The sequence below is a fragment of the Zalophus californianus genome, chromosome 3 (assembly GCF_009762305.2).
Source record: "Zalophus californianus isolate mZalCal1 chromosome 3, mZalCal1.pri.v2, whole genome shotgun sequence".
Lineage (NCBI taxonomy): Eukaryota > Metazoa > Chordata > Mammalia > Carnivora > Otariidae > Zalophus > Zalophus californianus.
In genome coordinates, this window is record NC_045597.1 from 136,227,529 (window position 1) to 136,244,408 (window position 16,880).

A 16,880-nucleotide genomic window follows, 5' to 3' on the forward strand; every position below is an offset into this window, starting at 1 on the left:
TAGGACAGAAGCACTTACGAGAATAATGTTGACATCACATTTTGCAATAGCTTTGATTGCAATGAGTATTGTGCTTTAGAAATTCCATGCATTCCATTCAGTCAGAAGCATAATTTCTTTTTCACTGCCTTCTTAACATGTATGATGTGGAAATTAACAAGATTTGATCTTGTTAAGTCTTTTGAGCTACTTAGATGTGGGTTCTGAACCAGTAGATGACATAAGCAATCCCATTTGTCCTAGAATATTACAGAGATTCTTCTTTTTCTTTATCTATTTGATTTTAAGTCTTTAAACCCTATGAGCCAAATTTACATTCAGATGAGTCATTAAAGCTTATATTGTGTGCCTAAAAGGAAATGTTTATGCCAAGAGTCTCAAATGAAGTCTAGTGAGACAGTGAATTTTTTAAATAATGGTTATCTTTTACTGATCATAAACGTAATAATGCTTATGTTGAATATTTGGAAACATAAAAGTATTTTTAAAAATTTCCCATAGATGCCACCAGCCAGAGTTCTGTGTGTTTCTATATTTAACATACAGAAACAAATATACATATAGAAACAAAATTTAGTTCATACCGCATAGTTTCATATTCTACTTTTTTTAATCAAGTTTTTTAACAGATTTTTTTATTATCTAACATTGTCTCAACCATATTGGGAATGAATTTCCTCTACAATGATTTTTTTTTCAATTATCTATATCTTGTCAAGGTTAGGTTTCATACCATCCCCTTCCTGTTTCTGGAATTATTTTTAGTTATCTTGCTGTTGTTCTTCTTTCATTTTTGACGTTCTAAGATTCCCTCTGGTATTATTTCCCTTCTGTCTGAAGAACTTCCTTTAGAAATTCTTATAGAACAGGTCTGCTGAATATGAATTCTCCTAGATTTTCCTTCATCTGAGAATGTCTTTATTTTACCTTAATTCCTAAAGGATATTTTCACTGGATAGAGAATTACAGGTTGACAGTTTTTAATCTTTCAGCATTTTTTTCATGAACCAATATTGTTATATTTGCATTAACCAAAGTCCATTGTTTACGTATCTCCTTTGTTTTTGTGGGGTTTTTTTTTTAAAGATTTTATTTATTTGACAGAGAGAGATAGCGAGAGCCAGGAACACAAGCAGGGGGAGTGGGAGAGGGAGAAGCAGGCTCCCCGCTGAGCAGGGAGCCCGATGCGGGGCTCGATCCCAGGACCCCGGGATCATGACCTGAGCCGAAGGCAGACACTTAACGACTGAGCCACCTATGCGCCCCTCTCCTTTGTTTTTATGTGGTGTCCTCTTTCTGTTCCAGGATCCCCATCCCAGATATCACTTTACATTTAGTGATTATATCTCCTTAGGCTCTTTTTGGCTGCTATGGTCTCTCAAACTTTCCTTGCTGTTGATGACTCTGACAGATCTGAGGGATAATGATCAGGTATTTTAGAGAATGTCCCTCAATTGGGATTTGCCTGATATTTTTTTCAAGATTGACTTTGATTATGGATTTTTGGGGAAAGACCACAGAGGTATAGTCCATTTTCATCACATCATATTAAGAATACATACTGTCAATTTGATTTACCATTGGCTTTGATTACCTAGTTAAAGTGGTATTTCCCAAATTTCTCCACTGTAAAGTCACTCTCGCCCCACCCCCTTTCCATACTGAACTCTTTGGAAGGAAGTCATCATGCACAGCCCACACTGTAGTGTAAGGAGTTATGCCCTACCTCCTTGATAGTGAATACCTACATAAATTATTTGGAATTGTTCTGCATGGAACATTTGTTTCTCCTCTCACATTAATTAATTAATTAATTAAGTCAGTCAGTCATTTATTTATATCAGTGTGGACTCATGAGTATCTATTTTATACTTTGGGTTATAATCCAATACTATTTATTTTGTTTCTCGAATTGTTTCAGTTTTGGCCATTGGGAGATCTTTTGGTTGGCTCCTGTGTTTCCTTAACGTACTCCCATGATTGTGTTTTGTTTTGTGTTTTTAAACACTTCCTTACTTTCTGACACAGCTAGATGCTTGTATATTCCCTGCGCCATCTTAGCAATTGCCATTGTGCCAAAGATTCTTGGTTCCTTTTATTGAAGAATGGTAATAGAAACCAAGATCTGGGTGGTAGGTGTTCTTGTTGCTACTGAGATGCCATTGCTTTTACACCCCTTCAGCCAAGACAGCAAGGAAATATATGTGGATATACTAACCTGTGCATATACACAAATCTATAAATATTTGTGTATATACCTATATCTAGCTATTTAGAGTTCACACTCATTTCTTTAATTCTAATCCATTAGCGCATGGATCAGTCCAGTCTCCTCTCCTTGCTTATCTGTAACTTCCCACTCCAACAATGAGAAATTTGACTCCCACTATCTGCCATCTATTTTTCTAATTCCAGTATATATATATATAGTGGTTTCAGACTGATTACCTGTAACCCATGAAAAACATACTTTATAAACTAGAATAGAGTGCTCATGTACAGATTATTTTGCCTTTAGTCTTACATAATCCATTCATTGTGAAATTATTTAAGTCAACACCTTCCCCACCTCCCTCACCCCACTCCCTTCAGTAAGGTTATTTCATGCATTTGTAAGATTGTCAAATTCTTTTTGCCACAGTCTGCATTCTATCCTGGGATTCCTAACTTCCTGATGATTTAATTTTTTTTACTCTGAATATATTGTTTTACTCTGAATATATTGTGCTGTAAAGTTCTGTGGGTTTTGACAAATGCGTAGTGTCATGTATCCTACAGAATAGTTTCACTGCTCTAAGAAATTTCCCATGCTTCACCTGTCCATCACTCCATATCTGAAGCTCTGGCTATCACTAATTTGTTTATTCTCTGTATAATTTCACCTTTTTCAGAAAGTCAAATAAATGGCACGATATAGTAGGTAGCCTTTTCAGACTGGGCTCTTTCACTTAGCAATATACATTTAAGAGTCCATATTTTTGCATGGTTTGATAGTTCATTTCTTTTATCACTGAATAGCATTTTTTAATTTTTTCTTGCCTTGTTGCACTAGCTAGAACATCCAGTATGGTGTTGAATAGAGTGGTGAAAAAGGACATCTCTGTGGTTAGGTTTTTAGTGTAATCATTTTTACCATATATTTTAACTCTTCCATGACATTATTTGGCTGTAAGTATGTGTGTGTGTGTGTGTGTGTGTATATATATATATATATATATATACACACATATATATATATATGTATATAGGCTGCAAAATATCCCCTAATTCGGATGTATCATCACTTATTTTTAACCATTTATATAGTGTTGGATATTTTGGTTGTTTCTAATTTCTCTGTTTAGTTTTATTATCTTTAGTTTCTCTGTTTAGTTTTATTATCTTTGAAATAGAGAAGAAAACTATCCAATTCATGTAAATTATTGTGTCAAACAAATAAAATAATCCATGGAAAATTCTTATGGCCATATCTGTTAAAAAATTAAAAAAATTAAAAAATAAAAAAAAATCTGTTAAAAAATTAACACTTGATAAAATGCTTTTTCAGTTATACTTATTATTAAAGCTTATGAAAAATATGTGATTAAGGGAATTAAGGTAGAGCCTGTGTTTAGGAGCAGAGATTCTCCTTATACTTTATGGAAGCTGGACTTTGGTGCTATACCATAGGAGTAAACCAACAAGGAGCCTGGAGCCAGACTGCTTTGAATTCAGAGGCTGGCTCTGCCATTTCCTAGTTATATGGCCTTGAGCGTTACTTACCATCTCTATGACTCAGGTTCATCATCCAAAGAATGGGTTGATAACAACAGTACCTACTTCCTAAGCTCATCATGATGAAATAAAAACATACATATAAAATTTACACAGCACTGTACTTGGCACATAGTGTGCACTCAGCAAATGTTATATTCTTTTGATTATAAACAAGACAAAGTTGATTTGCCTCATTTATATTTCTGGTAATATATTTTTAAATTTTCTTCACCCAAACTCATCACTACCATCTCCCTTCTTCCTTTCTAATATCAAGATTCAAGGGCCACATTCACATTTTGTTCTAAAGGAGATAATATTTTTTCTGCTCTCCTTTTTCCCACTGATCCCCACCTTCATTATGTCAACAATTCAACTTAAGCATGCTATGCCAGCTTCTATTCTCAGCACTGGGGAATAAAACAGAGATGGCCCTCCCTCAAATAAAAAAAAAAATAAGAAAGTAAACAATTTATTACAACTAAAAGGAAGTGCAAGATGCCCTGAAGCAACACTGTCCAATAGAAATATAATGCTAGCCACATATGTCATTTAAAGTTTTCTGGCAGCCACATTTTTTTTTAAGATTTTACTTATTTATTTGACAGAGAGAGACACAGCGAGAGAGGGAACACAAGTGGGGAAGAGGAAGAAGCAGGCTTTCTGCTGAGCAGGGAGCCCGATGCAGGGCTCCATCCCAGGACCCCGGGATCATGACCTGAGCCGAAGGCAGACGCTTAACGACTGAGCCACCCAGGCGCCCCTGGCAGCCACATTTTAAAAAGTAAAAACAAACAGGTGAAATTAGCTTTGATAATATATTTTCTTTATTCCAAGACATCTGAAATATTCCCTTTTCAACATGCAACCAATATAAAACATTATCAGCTATATATTTTACACATTTTTTTTCTTGTACCTGGTCTTCAAACTTCAGCAAGTGTTTCACACTCCCATCTAAAGTCAGACTAGTCACATTTCAAGGGCTCAGTGGTCACCTGTAGGACCAGCTAACAGCTCTACCAGCACCTCATAGAAGGCCTGGCACATCTTGCTGAGATTGAAGGATGAGGAAGTCAGGAAAAGGGAAGAGAATGCATGTTAAAGGCAGAGGGAATGGATTGGGCAAAACCTCCAAAATGGAAGAGTTTGATGTATTTGAGGGATTGGAGAACATTCTTAGTAACTGGAGCAAGGGGGAGAATGGTAGAAATGAGGCTGGAGAGGTAGGCTAGAGGCAAAAGTAGGAAGAGGCTTTTAAACAGCATTAGGAAGTCTGGATTTGTTCCAAGAAGAATGGGGAGCCATTAAATGTTTTAAATAGAAAAGCGACATGATCAAGATTGGCTCTTTTTAAAAAATCACCGTAATTCACAGGGCAGATGGGCAAGGGCGTGTTCCCCAGAAGACAGTGTAGGGTAGTGGCTAACCGGAGGGCTCATGTACCAGAGTTGCCACCTGCCAGCCATATGACCCTTAGCCTCAGTTTCATTACCTGTGAAATGGGAATGATAAGAGTATATTCTTCAAAGGGTCATTGTAAGTATTCCATAAGATAATTTGTGTGACTGACTTATTTTACTTGGCCTAATACTCTCTAGCTCCATCCATGTTGTTGGCAATTGGCAAGATTTCATAAGTCAGTCAGAGAAAGACAATACCACATGATTTCACTCATATGTGGAATTTAAGAAACAAAACAACAAGCAAAAGGGGAAAAAAGAGAGGGAGGCAAACCAAGAAACAGATTCTTAACTATAGAGAACAAACTGATGGTTACCAGAGGGGAGGTTGGTGGGGAGATCGGTAAAAACTTAAAAAATAAATAAATAAATAAATAAATAAATAAATAAATAAACTTAACTATTACCATATGACCTCCCCCCAAAATAGATAATTCATGTGAAGCACTTAGCACATAGCATTCAATAAATACTTATTCTTATCCTCCCCTGAGATTGGAATAGTCTCTTGTAGGATGAATCCCCAAACCTTCCTTCTTTCTCTTCTTTTCTGTACTCCTATTCTGGAGGACCCTAAGCAGATGAGAAGAGAAGAGAATGGAACAGCTACCCTTACCCCACAACCCCAGGTCAGAAAAGAAAACCACTTTCACTATCTTGTCCTTCACCCCAGTTTGTGATTGCTTTTATATCCTGAGAACAGTTTTCATATGAATTGTATAGTCTCAGAGTTTTCTCTGCTCTATACCTTCATAAAGATTTCCCATGGGTTCCTTCTTTAAAAATATTGTAAGATCACAGAGGTTTAAACTCCTAATGATAATTAGAGAAAAGTAATTCTCAAAGTGGCTATCTAAGTAAGAAAATGCAATGATACTACCAACTAGTAACAGATCAGTTATTTATGGTGTTTTCAGGCATAGTGAACCACCCAGGACATTTGACTTAAAAAGTTTTGAAATAAGATAATTTAGTACAATATTAAATCACATGGAGAGTGTTTCCCTCCCTTTTAGCCAAAACATGTCCCCTTCCTCCCTCCCTTCCTTCCTTCCTTCCTTCCTTCTTTCCTTCCTTCCTTCCTTCTTTCCTTCCTCCCTTCCCTCCCTTTCCTGGTACTACATCCTCCTCTACATTCTGGAGGGAACCCCACCATGTAAAAAGAATGAAACTTTCAGTATTTACTCAGAAGAGATCTACTTTAAAATGCAGTCTACCGGGGCATCTCGCTGGCTCAGTCAGTTAAGCGTCGGACTCTTGCTTTCGGCTCAGTTCATGATCCCAGGGTCTGAGATCAAGCCCCCGTAGGCTCCTGTGCTCAGCGGGAAGACTGCTTGAGATTCTCTCTCTCTCCCTCCCCCTCTGCCCTTCCCCGCCCCGCACTCTCTCTCTCTCTCTCTCTAAAATAAATACATCTTTAAAATGCAGCCTACCATTTCTTTAAGTTTAAGCTGCACCAAGCAGAGATTTGTAGTGATTCTAATGCCAGCTAGAAGTTGAGACAAGAAACCAGGTAAGCAGTGGAGTCCTCTCTTACTGTCTTGGGTGGGTGCCCAGAGCAGGCCTGTGTGTGCCCCCTATAGCAAGTCGTGACTACAGTCCCACACTTAGGCTGTCCTATGTCATGGCTGCAAAATGACCCTTCCAGAATCTGGACCCTCATGTACGGGAAGCAGATGGAAATGAGATACTTGGTGTTTTCTCTAAAAACAGCCTGTTAATCACCAAATTGACTAACTGACTAAATGACTAACCCCAGTCTGGCTGAAAGCTTTAATCAAGGGGCTGCAGTAGCTTTGCTATGTGCACCCAAACATTTCACCTTCCAAGAGGTACTGTGAAAATAAGTCCAGAGGGGGAGCTAGAATCCTCATCTTACTTCCAAAAAAAAAAAAAAAATTATGTCCACAGTTTAAGTTTCTAGTCAATAAAAGAACACAATAACATTTGATTCCTTCTCATTGTACTTGCAGATGTTTCAAGTATTTCTAAAGCCTTTCAAATTACTTTGAATAAAAAGCTGCCGACCCTGAGGTAGAAATGCCAGGTTTCTAAAGTATGATTAAGCCTCCATCAGCTTATTACTTCTCCAGTAATGGTAAGGCTTTAAAATTTGGGTTTCTTCTTCTTATGCACACTCCAGAAAATTAGAAAAATACAGAAAGGGAAAGGAAGAAAAATATGAGTGTAATGAAATGTTAAAGGTTTCATTTATTACGCTACTTATTTCTTTGGCCTTTTAAGATGTACAGTTTGTGTGTCTTGACACCATCATCTGCACTACTGCAGCTTGATGATTAAAGAGAAAAAGAAAGAAGACTGTGTTTAGGGAATCTGGTGTATAAGCCAGCTGTGGAATGAACTGGTATCTTCACGTAGTACGTATGCTTTCCCGGCTTGTTTTCCTATTCTATAGGATAGGCTTTTCAGGACTTTGATGGTTTTTGTTTTGATGAGCTTTGTAAAGGCTCAAAAGTTTTCTCGAAAACATTAATAGGTTTTTGCTATTCCAGGAATTTTGCATAACATATGATTATGTTATGTTTGCATAACATACGATTTATGATAGCAACAAAGGTACTGCTGCTATCAGGTTCCTGAGCCCTTAAAGGTTATCAAAATCATTTGTATGTTCCTGGCCTGTATGGGTACTAAAATTGTGTTTATTATAGCTTTAACCTACTGGGTTGCTTGAGACAGAAAAAGAAATCTTTTAAAATTTCCAATCAATACCGACAAATACACCTACATGCAGAAGACTGTGTAAAAAGTCAATTTAGTGCATGATTTTCAATTCCAAGTGTAGGACAAAGAACTCTTTTTTTTTTTTTTCATGGTAATTATTTTACCTTTCCCAACTGGGAGTTACTATGCTATTAAAATAATGGCTTGGGGCATTTTGCAAAGCATGCATTTAAAAGCCAAGAAAACGTATTTGTGTTTTCCTGTTGAAAATATTTGTCCTAATTAATTAATTTGTTCCCCATTAATATTTATTAGTTTTAATACAGAAACCAATGACTATGTTCATATTTCTAGGACAGACTGCTTTCTAGACCTTCCTTGATGTAAAGGAAATACAAAGGTCAACTTGAATGTTTCTCCCTTCCAACCTGAAACACCTTACTTTAGATTTTGAACCGAAGAGAAATGTCATTCCCGGGAAGGAAGAAGCAAAAGGAAAATGGTCCATAAATTGATTGCCAACAGCCAATAATATTATTAGTCTTTCCGTGTTTAACCCTGAAGAACAAAACTGGAATTTGAGAAATGAAAAGAAGAAAAATTATTTCTGTTCTTTTCATACTGCTGCCCGGTGAAAGCTCCACAGAGATTTCTCCACGTAGTAATCAAATAAATATTTAATGAATAATCTCTATGAACAGAGCACCACAGAGATTCCAAGAGGACAAGGACACATTTTTTTATGTTAAGGAGCTCATGTTATACTTGGAGAAACAGATATGTACATAACTCTGGCCAAACAGTCAGATGTTTGCAGTCCTGGGGATTCAGGACATGCAGAGAAGCCCAAAGGTCAACTCAGGACACAGGTGACGTCTGTAGGAAATGTACTCCACAGAGTCCCTCAAAATCAAGAAATTCAGGAACACTTTTACCTGATCAGGAATCTCCCCAGATGGTCATTTCAGTTGTTTCATCTAACACATTGATTATAAATCTTCAAAGCACAAAGAATGAGAAAAATCACCTGTAGTGGGCTCATTTGTTTTTTAAGTGGTTTCTGTACCTTCTTAGATTGTATCAGAGGGTGTCTCTAATTGGGCCAATCTCATTTTTTAAAATATTTTGTAATCCAAACTTAGGATAATTTACCAGAATAATTTCCTTTGGATTCTAATGCATCACCTTAGCACAGTACAGAGGACATTCTCAAATATCCATGGAATAAATTGATATTTACATGTTTTTATTCAAAATGGAAATACATAACGTGGTAGTTTGTTACATTATATGTTATTATAAGTATGTTATTATGTTACATAATTTTAAGGATTAATTTATACTAAATGGGTTTGTAAGAATTATTGTTTGAAAATAGTTCCAAATTTTTAAGAGATGGGAATTTTGCCTTTTTTTCAGGATAGGTAAGATAGATGTAATTTTGTTTATATATTACATAAATATACATGTTTATATGTATAACTCTCTTCTCTACATTTAGGTTTTAACAACCCAGGTTAGTAGCCATTTTTCCTGGGGTTTTTTGTTGTTTTTGGTTTTGTTTTTTGTTTTTTGTTTTTTGTTTTTTTTGGTGGGAAGAGGATGCAAACCTTGGAGTTTATCAAAGTTCAGTTTTTAGAAGTTTCATGCCACAAATTAAAGCTCAAACATGTGACCCAAACTCTGCCAGTCTTTGCAGAATCCATTTCTTTTGTTGAGGGTAGCAGGGGAAAGTCTGGGTCTTAGGGTGAATGGCAGAGTTTCTGGGATCCACTGTGTACACTTGGTGAGTCTCGGTGATGCCCCATGGCAGAGGCCATGAGGCTGGGCCGAGGGAATGTGCAGTGTGGTTTGGGCCTGGTTCCTGGCAGGGTTGTCTCTCAGCTTGTCTCTTAGGTCTTCCAGAGATTCTCTGAATTTTTTACTATCCCTTAATAAATTCCTTTTCTGCCTCAACCATCTAGAATAAGGACAGAGACTGAGATAAAGCAAATTCTGAAACTACTCTATGCCATTGATATTTAGATTCATATTGTAAACACTCCTTCATTTTCAAATACTAATTTCATAAATATTGAATACAATTACTTTTCACCTTATTCCCTGAGGAGGATAATATAAGGATTATGTTGTGTTACACCTATGCTTGGAAACCTTATTAAGTGTTTATGTAATGAATTTGGTTGAGATGAGTTATTTGTAATTTATAAATTTTAAATGTGTTATTTGTGAATGTTAAGTATATTATTCAAATACCCCTAGAGACCAGATGCATTTTCTTTAATAAATTGTAAGCATTTAATTTTCTTGGAAGGTCCTTGAGTACTTAAAAAAAAAAGTAAATAAAAGTGGTTTGGAAATTATGCCATTTAACTAGAAAACATATTGGGTAATATAAATGTTATTAGGGTGATGACCTTATAATTGCATCAACTAGACCCAATCTTTAGGAAGCACTCCTAAAATTTTATAAGGGATTATGACATTATGGATTCAAAGGGTGCCACTGGTAGTCATCTAATTCCTGGATGCTCTAAATGTGGTTCACAGCCCAGGAGCATCAACATCATTTGGCAGAAATGGAGAATTTCAGGTCACACCCCAGACCAATGGAATTAAAGTCTGTATTTTAATGAGACCCCCATGTGATTCATACAGATATTAAAATTTGAGAAGCACTGATTTTTATCCTCATTTTATCAGACACAAAACCCAGCCCGTTGAGAAAACTAAAGGCAGGGGGGGGAGAGGCATAACTTAATGGTCCTCTCCATCAGGAAGTTTCTACTCAATTGTGAGTCCTTGAACCCACTTCTTCACGCCACAGTGGCAAAGGAAGCAGCCAGTCATTTTCTTCTCAACACTCCGTCTACCTGAACACATAAGTTACCCCTTACCAACTCCTCGCAAACCCCGCACCTGAACATAAATTACCCTTTCCCATCTCTCACAGAGTTTTCTCTTCACTCACCTACAAACAGAATCTCCTGGAAAGAATGAATCAATGAAGAAATTCTTCCCTTCATTCCATAAATACTTGTTGAGTAGCTGTCAAGAGCTGGGGGATAGAACAGTGAGCAAAACCAAGTTCTTGTCCTTATGGAGCTAACATTTCAGTGGAGAAGACAAATAGGAAACAAGTGTATAAAATACCAAGTGTGTAAGTGCTATAGGAAGAGGGACAAAGAGTGCCAGATGTGGGGCGGGGATGCTGTATACTATGGAACGGGCAGGGCATGACAAGATGTGCCAGCCTCACCTTACACATTCCCTGCCCCTGGAATCAGCCATTTCTCCCAAGAAGACTTGATTTCCAAACTCAAGATGTTCATTGTTAATTGGTTTGGTCATTGTTTTGAAGCCTAATATATCTCATTTCTTCCACAGTGAGAATTCTGGGTTTTCAAAGACAAAAGGGTGATAAATTTAGATAACTCATAATTTCTTATGTGCTTTATACTTCATTATGCATACTGTAGATTCAGGTTAACAGTGCTACATGTCTATCAATAAATTATTGTTAAATATATTATCTATTGTATGTATGCAATGGCATACCCAAAAGTGCATGTAGGAACACCAAAGAAATGGTGAAGTAGCTTTTAATGTTCTGATATGAAAAGATCTTTTAAGACACAGTAAGTGAAAAAGAGCAGGGTCAGGCCAATAAGTATACCATTTGGAAGACTAGGGGACAGAATATATATTTATATTGGCCTGTGTGTGTCAATTAATTGAGCAACTTCAACACAAGAGATTTTTCTAAAATGTGTTATGCAAACTTTTCTCCTGCTTTTGGATTGTCCCCAGCAAGATCCTGACCCCCTGTCTTCAGGGAAAGTAGAGTTTCAATCATGGCGTTTCTATGTCATTCTATTTTTTTTAGGGATGGGGAGGGGCAGAGGGAGAGGGAGCAAGAGAATCTTAGGCAGGCTCCATGCCCAGCATGGTGTCTGATGCGGGCTTGATCTCACAACCCTGAGATCATGATCTGAGCCGAAATCAAGAGTCGGACACTTAACCGACTGAGACACCCAGGCGCCCCATATTCATTCTATTTTAAACTATTAAATAAATGTTAACTTCCAGTACACACCATGCCCAGATTTAAATTTGAGGTTATAAAAGGAATTGTCAGGGTGTTTTAGATCTTTTATTAATGAGCACTAATCCCATAAAAGTTTTGAGAATTGAACCATGTCTCTAAATCTTACATTCACTTTATTTCCCAAAAGTGCTCAACATCCTATTCCCAAATTTGGGATAGGCATCTAGACAGTGCTTAATTCTGACTTTTCTGACAGAATTTCTTGTAATGAAAGAGAGGGCAAAAGATGAACAAGGCTTAAATTTGTAGAGAGAGGAGGAAAAGGAAGTGTAATACCCCATAAGTTTATATTTTCATGAAAATCACAGTTGTGAGGGTAAACAGGATGGAATATTATGTTTGACTTATTTTGCATCTCTTTGCTCCTATTACTGAAATGAAGATTTACTAGTAATATGTTGGTGTTATCACTATAAGAAAATCTGGGCCTAATCAAGTCAATTCATAAGGAAAAAAATGAACCATTTTCTGTACGATCTCAAAGAGAACAATTCCAACTGATAAAAATGGTGCCTCTCCAGAAAGTTAGCATTTCATTTTTTGCCTCCAAATACCTGGCTTAGGAATATCTAATAGACATGTAGACACACCTCCTAGAAAGCAAACACTCAGAAGATCCTATATGTGAGAAGAAAGATTGGTAGCCAATTGAGGTTCTCTCCCACTACTAGGAGAAATTAGAAACAATCTTTATTGTAGATTAGAGCTTGACAGAATCATTCTAAAAACATATCTTGCCGCATTGCATTAGGATATGCTGGAGAGAAACTTGAACCAGTTGCTAGCACCTGCTAGAGAATAGCACTCCCAGACTAGTTAATACAACAAGCACCTGGACAACCTTTTCCTGTAGGCACTTCTTTGTTCCAGTTTCATGGACTCACCAAGAAGCCTTCGGTATACTTGAAGTCTCTTCTGATCTGCAAACCTGACCAAATAGACTATAACCTGAGGCTAAACTATAGACTTCACTTTCCACAATTTAAAAGCCACTTTTTAAAAACATGAATATGCATATTGATTTGGTTGGATTGAGGAGTCTCAACTCAGTGAGATATACACATGAAATAATCCCCTCTTTACAATAACCACTCTTTACTGTTGAGTGGAATACTTTCTTTCTCACTGGTACTTGGCAACCATAAAAATACCTCAGTCTTAATCCATAAATTCTCTTGTTTCTTTGGTCCCTAAAAATATTTCAATTATTACGGATTGGTCATGTCCATTTTTTATATTAAGACCTTATTTTTTGGAGCAGTTTAAGGTTCACAGAAAAATTGAGGAAAAGGCACAGAGATTTACCATATACCTTCTGCCTCTACACATGCATAACCTCCCCCATTATCATTTCCCACCAGAGTGGTACATTTGTTGTAAGTGATGAACCTGCATTGATACATCATAATCACCCAAAGTCCATAACATATATTATGGTCCACTCTCGGTGTTATACATTCTAATGGGTTTGAACTCATAGATAGATATATATAGATACATAGATATATAATGACATATATCTATCATTATGGTATCATACAAAGTATTTTCACTGCCCTAAAAATCCTCTGTGCTTGCCTATCATCGCTCCCCCCAATCCCTGACAACCACCGATCTTTTTTTTTTTTTAATTAATCTCTGTATCCAACGTGGGGCTTGAACTCACAACCCCGAGATCAAGTGTTGCATACTCTATCCATTGGGAAAGTCAGGCACTCCTGATATTTTTAACATAGTCTTCATGGTTTTGCCTTTTCCAGGATGTCATATAGTTGGAATAATATATCGTATAGCCTTTTCAGATGGCTTATTTCACTTTGTGTGTGTGAGGACATTAGCTTTCATTTCCTTTGGGTAATTACCAAGGAGCATAACTGCTAGATCACGTGATAAGAGTATGTTTAGTTTTGTAAGAAAATGCCAAACTTTCGAAGTGGCTGTCAAAATCTTTCAAAGTGGCCACACCATTTTGCATTCCCCCCAGCAGAGAATGAGAATTCCTGTTGCTGCACATCCTTGCTGCCATTTGGTGTTGTCAGTGTTCTGGAGGTTGTCCATTCTAATTTGCATTTCCCTGATGACATATGATGAGGAACATCTTTTCTGATGCCTATTTGCTATCTGTGTATCTTCTTTGGTGAGGTTTCTGTTAAAGTCTTTGGTACATTTTTAAATCAGTTTGTTTGTTTTCTTACTGTTCAGTTTTAAGAGTTCTTTGTATATTTTGGCTTATAGTCCTTTATCAGATATGTCTTTTGCAAATATTTTCTTCCAGTCTGTGACTTGTCTTCTCATTCTTAACATTGTCCTTCACAGAACAGAAGTTTTTCATTTTAATGAATCCAGTTTATCAATTTTTTTTTCATTATTCTGCTTTTGGTGTATCCAAAAAGTCATTCCCCTTACCCAAGGTCACCTAGGTTTTCTCCTGTGTCACCTTCTGGGAGGTTTATAGTTTCGCATTTTACATTCAGATCTGTTTTGAGTTACTTTTTGTGCAGGGTGTAAGGTCTGTGTCCACATTCTTTTTTTTTTTTGCGTGTGGATGTCCAGTTGTTCCAGCACCATTTGTTGAAAAGACTATCTTTGCGCCACTGTATTGCCTTGGCTCCTTTGTCAAAGATCAGTTGACTATATTTATGTGGATCCATTTCTGAGCTAACTGTTCTGTTCCACTGAGCTATTTGTCCATTGTTTTGCTAACACCACACTATCTTGATTACTGTAGCTTTATAGTAAATCTTATAAAGGCAGACAGTGTCAGTCCTCCGACTTTGTTCCTCTTCTTCAATATCGTGTTGGCTATTCTGGGTCTTTTGCCTTCCCACATGAACTTTAATATCCATTTGTCAATAGCTACAAAATAACTTACTGGATTCATTTTTTTAAAACGGCTAGGTTTTGTCGACATTAGAGCCGCATCAGTCTAAAGCTTTCTCTTTTAACTGAACATCATTTGAGGATTCCTACCAGTCTGTGGCTTCTGTTCCAAGTGGGCAAATCTCAAGTTTGACCCTGGATTCCCTTGTCTCTCCAGATTTGGGGGCAGCAGTTTGCCCTGGATCTCCATTCTCTGACCGGCCCAACAAAAGTCATTTTCACCTTGTTTAAAACAGCTTTTTCTTGTCGTAGGGACAGGAGTAGCAACTTTCAATCTTTTTACATGTAGAAGCTGAAACTGGAAATCTTTAACCCAATTTTGAACTAAGAACTTTAAGAAAGACTTGAAAAGAAAAAATATGGCCTACAGATGGAAGCCAAAGAGCTCTATAGATGATTTTTCCATTATTCAACAAGTGGAAAAACTTACGTAGTTATTTCAGACTGGTGAAATCTGTTTATAAGTCTTAGTTCTTTCTTTAATTTCGTCTAGTGAGCCAAAGAGTGCTGACACAGATGATAATTATTATAAGAATGAGACGTACATTTCTAAGGGGCCTTAGTTGTATTATTCCAAAATGCCAAGGAATGTAACTCTAAGAGTATATCGTTTTCACTAAAAAGTTTAATATTATTTTCCCCAGCTCCTGGAGCTTTCCTCGCTTGAAATTGGAAAGGGAATTTGAAATCCAGAATGTCATTGCTTTTATTCATTGACTCATATTGCCTCCCTCATTTTTTAACCCACAGAAGTTTTGCTTCCCATCAAGATCAAGAGCTCATTCAGACCAGGTACTTTATCAGCCTCTGCTTTAGCCTAGCCTGTTGCTCTGCACACAACACACCTTCAGTAAATACTTGCATTAAATTGGACGTAGACTTATGTGACTTTCTACTGCACTGGGTTGCCAGTTTGCCATGAGCTTTGTGTCCCAATCTAGCTTGTTATTCTTATCTCTTGGCTTAAAATATTGTGCCTTGCAAAAGCCTTCTGTGAGCAAACACTTGAGTAAAATGAATTACCCCCTTTCAAAAGGGCCTGAATATGGTTTTTCACAAGACCTATTACCATGCCTTATACCTCATTATAATCTACTGGGGAGTTATTGTGCATTTTGTAATGGAGGCTAAATTCCTATTTTTCATCACCTGATTAGTATTTCTGAATTGGCTCTGGTGCCAAAAGGAATATTTTCCCTTACTGTTTCTCCTTTTCAGTAGTGATCGAAATATAATAAAAAGCAGTAGAATGCATCCCTTCTCCAGAAACAAACAAAAACCAATTACGGCCAATCCTGAGGGAAGTCTTCGGTGAAGAAAGCCAAGAAAAGCAGAGAGAAAGCTGAATACCTCTGCCTTTATCTGTTCTCTCTGCCTAGCTTTTTAGGATCATATTTTCACAGACTAATTTGGATTCTTTCATGCCCAGGTGGAGAAGAAGAATTTTTATCCTCAACACATGATTGATGTGTTGAAATGTATGCAATTTAATCGGAGAGGGGTCCGTTCCTTTTAGGGCTTATTTGTGATGTGTGTTATCTGGCTGTAGGACAAAACTTTGGGCAGCCCTAGGAAGCCAACCAAGGAGGCATTAATGTAGGCTCAGCCTGCTAGCTCCCTGTCCATCTTCTTTGCCTGCAGTCTGACAGGAAGAGGGCCTGGGAGGATGTGGAATCGCGGAAGGGAGATTCCCTGCCCCCTCTCTGTGGCCACTGTCACCACCCTGCTCTGCATGTCCCGGGTCCCCCTGTCCTTAAAGCAGTTCTTGCCTCCCTGCACTCAGCTGTGCATCACAAGGAGGCCAACTTCTGCGGAGAGTGTTTCCCAGGCTCCTCCGGTTTTGCTTTTAAGGCTGGTTTTCTTGCTTTGATCATCTCACTAATACCACCGTGCTAAATGAAATTCTTTTCCTTCTTTCTCTGGCTTCTGGCTGGAGGGAGATTGAAGGCAGGAGGGTTCTTGCCTCCCTCTTGGCACTGGGAAGGAGG

The 16,880-nt window shown here is 37.4% G+C and overlaps 1 protein-coding gene across 18 annotated transcripts in view; it reads left to right on the forward strand.

Annotated features, from left to right (window-relative positions):
- The window catches only part of RAPGEF4 (Rap guanine nucleotide exchange factor 4), a 295,155-nt gene that overhangs the window by 189,569 nt on the left and 88,706 nt on the right, over nt 1-16,880 (forward strand). For 8 of the 18 annotated variants that reach the window (XR_003519020.2, XR_003519021.2, XM_027588682.2 and 5 more), the window contains one exon: nt 15,643-15,684. The exons of the other annotated variants lie outside the window; for them this stretch is intronic. Coding sequence is in view for 6 of the 8 variants with exons in the window: in XM_027588682.2 (XP_027444483.1) it covers nt 15,643-15,684 (42 nt within the window). In the remaining 2 variants the exon portion in view is untranslated. The remainder of the gene's footprint in view (nt 1-15,642; nt 15,685-16,880) is intronic. 18 annotated transcript variants of the gene reach the window in all.